The 4,706-nt window shown below is 33.2% G+C and overlaps 1 protein-coding gene across 2 annotated transcripts in view; it reads right to left on the bottom strand.

Annotated features, from left to right (window-relative positions):
- Positions 1-348: 348 nt before the first annotated feature.
- LOC117172175 (sex determination protein fruitless) overlaps positions 349-4,706 on the bottom strand; it is a 43,746-nt gene continuing 39,388 nt past the window's right edge. The window contains exon 5 of one of the 2 annotated variants that reach the window (XM_033360007.1): positions 349-1,858. In XM_033360007.1, the coding sequence (XP_033215898.1) occupies positions 1,833-1,858 (26 nt within the window). In that variant the 3' untranslated portion in view covers positions 349-1,832. The other variant, XM_033360004.1, reaches the window with a different exon arrangement.

Raw genomic sequence — 4,706 nt, forward strand, 5'->3', positions numbered from 1 at the left:
ACTAACTTAAAACTATTTTTATCAATTTTTAATTGAATCTTCGTGGAAAATAATATTTTTTATTATGTTATTTGGTAAAAACAGAAACATTGATTTTTTATCTCTAATATGTCTCAAGTTTTGTGCAAGCTGGAAGATAATATTGTCATAAAAAAAGGAATCGATACTTTTTATGCCAAATTAAATTACCACTTTTAGTTTTACTACGATTATCGTCAAGAAAATTCGACGCAAATAAACTAAGGTTAAAAATAAGTTAAGTACATTTTAAAGCTTTCTTTAAACTTATCAATTTGTTTAATCGAATTTTTGTTGAGGCAGATTGGGACTTATTACTTCCAGTGCTTCGTTTTAATCTTTTTTTTTTTTTTTTGGTTTTTCTTTTCTTTTTCGATCAAGGAAATCTTTTCTAACATAAGTATATGTAGTAAAGCGGTAACAGTATCGCGGCAGAATGTTCCATGCAACCCATAATGGCCTTTTTAACTTTTGAGTACGACTATGACACCTATTTATTAAATTCGACGATCGATAATATACCGACAGTGCGAAGGTACATTAAATAACACCAATAAATTATAACGCCCTTGAAAATCATATCTAACACTTACACATCTAATCAATAATTAAAGGTAAAACGCTCACAGGGAATAAGCGCAACGCAAAATAAACTAATCTGCAAGAAATTATTATAAAATTTCAGGCTCACTATAAACAAAAATTAATATACAAATAAATTATAGTGAGTATTGACGTTCGTTTAAATATCCGAATTTTTTGCTTGAGATTTTGTACACAAATATTTTATAAGGGCATAAATTGACAAAAAATGTGATCCTTAAATCATGAAAAACGTAGTACAAATTTGTTCTGATTCTTGTCAAATTATCTGGAAATAGTAACATTCAATTTGCAATGACCTTCCTTTTTAATGAGTACAAGTATATATAAATAATTGGAACGAGAAGCTTGCTATAATATATTTGCTATTTTGTATGAACCTTCTGTGAATGTATATTTAAACAAAATACACAATTTTTCGAACTTTAATAAAAGAGCATTGAAGAAAATATCAATATTTTATATGAATGTTTCTACTTCTTGATCATTATTTTTATATGAAGAATAATGCCAAATTTAGTGGCGGAAACGCAGAAACAGGGGAGTTGAGAGAGGTACTTTGTCAGACAGTAAATAGATGGATGGATGCAAATTCGCCTCTAATGTGACGCATTGTTCAATATCAATTATTAGAATAATTATTTTTCATTCATTCCCACATTCTTAGATATTAACTTCAATACAAGTATGAACTCTCAGAAATCTTATCCGTTATTATAAAATTATTTATGTGATAATAAATGAATTAAAAAATGTTAACTAATCTGTACAGAACAAATATTAAAATCACAAACTGGTCATTTTTTTGAAATTGCTTTTTGTAACAGCTGCCTTTTGTTCTTAGCACTTTGCTTTCACTTCTACCCGTATTGTTTTTTGAAAATTTATTTGGAATCATTCTTAATACAAAATTTAAGCAAATGATATATTTAAAAATTTAGAAAAAATTCATTTTTTTCTGAATTCGCATACATTCGAAATTTCATTTTTCTAAAACATTCACAAATTTACGATTAGAATAAAAGAAATATTGACTTACATTCCGCAAGATATGTACTTATTTAAACACAATTTCGGGATACAACAAATCGGTTATCTGATGATTTGGTAAAATAAGAATGCGAGTTCGAGAAATTTGTAATTGTCAATGAATAAAGGTTAAGCTAATGCAATTACCTGAAGATCCCGTTTTCACAACATCCCAAACTTCTCTAACAAACTCCACCGGTCTCTGGATCTGCGACAGTTTAAAAAAGTTGCGGTATAGAATTTGACTATTATCCTTACGAAGACTGAAATTCTTAAAGAATTGTGCACTTCTGTAACGCAACTAAAAATATTATCAATCCTTACTTTCTAGTTTCGCAAACTTAGATCCGTGAGCGGGGAAAAAATTGAGATCCATAAATTCAAAAACCGACATAGAAACCCTGGGTTTGAGGTGTTTTAGACTTAGACAGTTTCGTTATCGAAGAACAGTTCCGATGGAAGATACAGATTCTAAGGAACAAGAGGATCCTTTCGGGCAAGGAAGGGAGACAATATTGTCAAAACTGCTTGGCTCGGAACCAGCTCAAAACAGTTCTGCATTAATACCAACTTCCTGGAAGTGGAGAAGTCGATATCCAGGTCCAGATCCAGATCCAGGTCCAGGTCCAGATGCAGTGGATCCATGAAATTCCTCTCAGGAACCAAGCTAGACTTCCTCTGGACAGGACGGTTCACTGGAAGTTAAACTGTGGCCTTGAGACGTCGGCGCTTCCTGCCCAGGATCCCCATACTCTATAAGGATCCTTTAGCAAAGAGTAGTTCCCTATGTTTGGTGCGTATGTGTGAGCGCAGGGTGTCGATTCTGCTGTAGGTGGCTGGACAGTAGGGGCAAAGTGACCTCTGAGCTGTGTGTATGTGAAAGTGATGCCATCGGTTGGTCACTTGTTTTCCGCAAGCTCGGCACCTCCACAGTGCCGGACTACCCAGGGACACGGCGAACATCTCGTGATATGAAAGCCCAACTGGTACACTCGGCATTGTACCTGCAAACCCAAATGCCTTCATGCATTCTTGTCTTGTTTTCCACCGGAAGCTCCGCGCCACTTCGCTGAGCCTCCATATACATTTCACATTTCACATTTCATAGTGCTTGCTACGATGACGTTAGGACTATAACTATGAACATACATGCTTCCGTCAAGATACCCTACCTTCAAAAGTTCCTCAATTAGTGTTCTAGAGCATTTAACCTGGGACTTGATTGACAGACTGGCCTTGTGGAATTTTCAACCTACAAAGATGAATTTTTAAAGAAATGGTCAAATTTTCAAACCAAAAATGTTCAACTTCCAACAAAAGTAATTGCATTTTCAATCAAATAATTAAATTTTTAGAAGACAGTCAAATTTAGAACAAAAAAATCGGAATTTTCAATCCACTATATATATTTCCTGACTTTCGTAAGATTTTTTTCAAAATCCCTGACTTTCCCTGTCCGATGAAATTTCCCGATATTTTTCTGATTTCTAGGACCTACGGCCACCCTGGAGATACTACTGCTCAGCAGTGAAAGAACAAAAGAAAAGGCAATCTAATATACCACAATTTATTACGTTATACCGAACGAATTGTCTTTCTAGGCGGATCTAATTGGTGAAAAAAGTTTTCTACAATTCTGAAGAGCGTGCGAAAGTTAGAAAATCGCGACAGATCACTTGTACGGTTCTTCGAACTTCAATTCTTGAACAATTGAATATTTTCTAAAAACTGGATGACTCGGTCAATTTTTAGCGACTGATCAGATTAACTTTCAATTTGAAAGATAGGAAAAGCTAGTAATAATAAGATCAGAGATGACGTCTTCTCTGACTTCATTAAGCATTGAGGATAAGATGTTTTCGGGTTAGGTTGCTGGGTTGAATCCCAAGATAAGACAGTTACTGGGCTAACTTCAAGGTAAAAGATTCCAGAAGCCTGCCGAATATGTTACATGATTTACACCTTACAAGGAACAGGACTACGAGGCTATTAGCCACACAGCTACTAAAATTTCCCCGGGGGTGTCTTTTTACGGACCACAGATTTTGAATTAATCGTGGAATTGATACATATTTTACATAGGATTTATTTCTAGATACCCTGTTGGTTTATGGAAAATCTGAATGGTCGAGAATCTGGATGCGAATCCTATGTGAAATGTTCATTTAATAAATGATTTAGAATATAAGAGCGTGAAAAAAGTATTTTGAGAATCTATTTTCCTTTTCCCATGAAAATTAAGAAGTCACCAAATAGGACAAAATAGGAGAAAATAGGCCAAAAGGGCAGGGATTGGCATTCGCCCCTTGGTCCAAAACGATTTCACTCGGCTGTGATTACACTTTTATCCTAATTCCCCTTTAGGATATCCCCATGAATTTAGATGAATTGTTAGATGAGTTCAAAAAATACACTTGAAAGTGTGATGAGGGAATAGGTTCGAACTTCTGAGACCCATTTCTTTGCTTCCAAATAATTGAATAGGAGGGATCAAAAGTAACAAAAACTAAAAAACCAAAACCAAATATTACCAAATATTATCTAAGAAGTCTCTTATTTTTCAAGTTTCGAAATATGTAATTCCTACCTTCGGAACTCGCGCCAATTACCATAAAGAATTGTAATCCAAATTTCAGCCAGATATATTAATATTTACTCCTTCCTTAAATCATTGAATTTTTCATTTGATAAGGATAAATACAAAAAAATCACATGACTTTCTCTAGTTGAAAGTGCAAATAATAATTATATGTATGCATAATTTCAGAATTGTGTAAAATCCAAGTTTTTTTTGGAGAATATCGAAGTTCATAACAATATTTAAAATTACATAATGTTCTTTATTTATATAAAAAAATTACTGTTACCATACATGTCCGGAATTGGACAAACAAAAAATAAATGCAGTCAAAGTGCATCATATTAAATAGAACTATACATTAAAAATTTATTACTAGAATTTTTACAGAGCTGTTTTTTTACTACTTTTTCAATTTCTGTTTATTATTTTCCGTGTAATAAAATAAATTATTTTTTGCTTGTACGATATACAATAT

Source organism: Belonocnema kinseyi, chromosome 4 (genome assembly GCF_010883055.1).
Source record: "Belonocnema kinseyi isolate 2016_QV_RU_SX_M_011 chromosome 4, B_treatae_v1, whole genome shotgun sequence".
NCBI lineage: Eukaryota > Metazoa > Arthropoda > Insecta > Hymenoptera > Cynipidae > Belonocnema > Belonocnema kinseyi.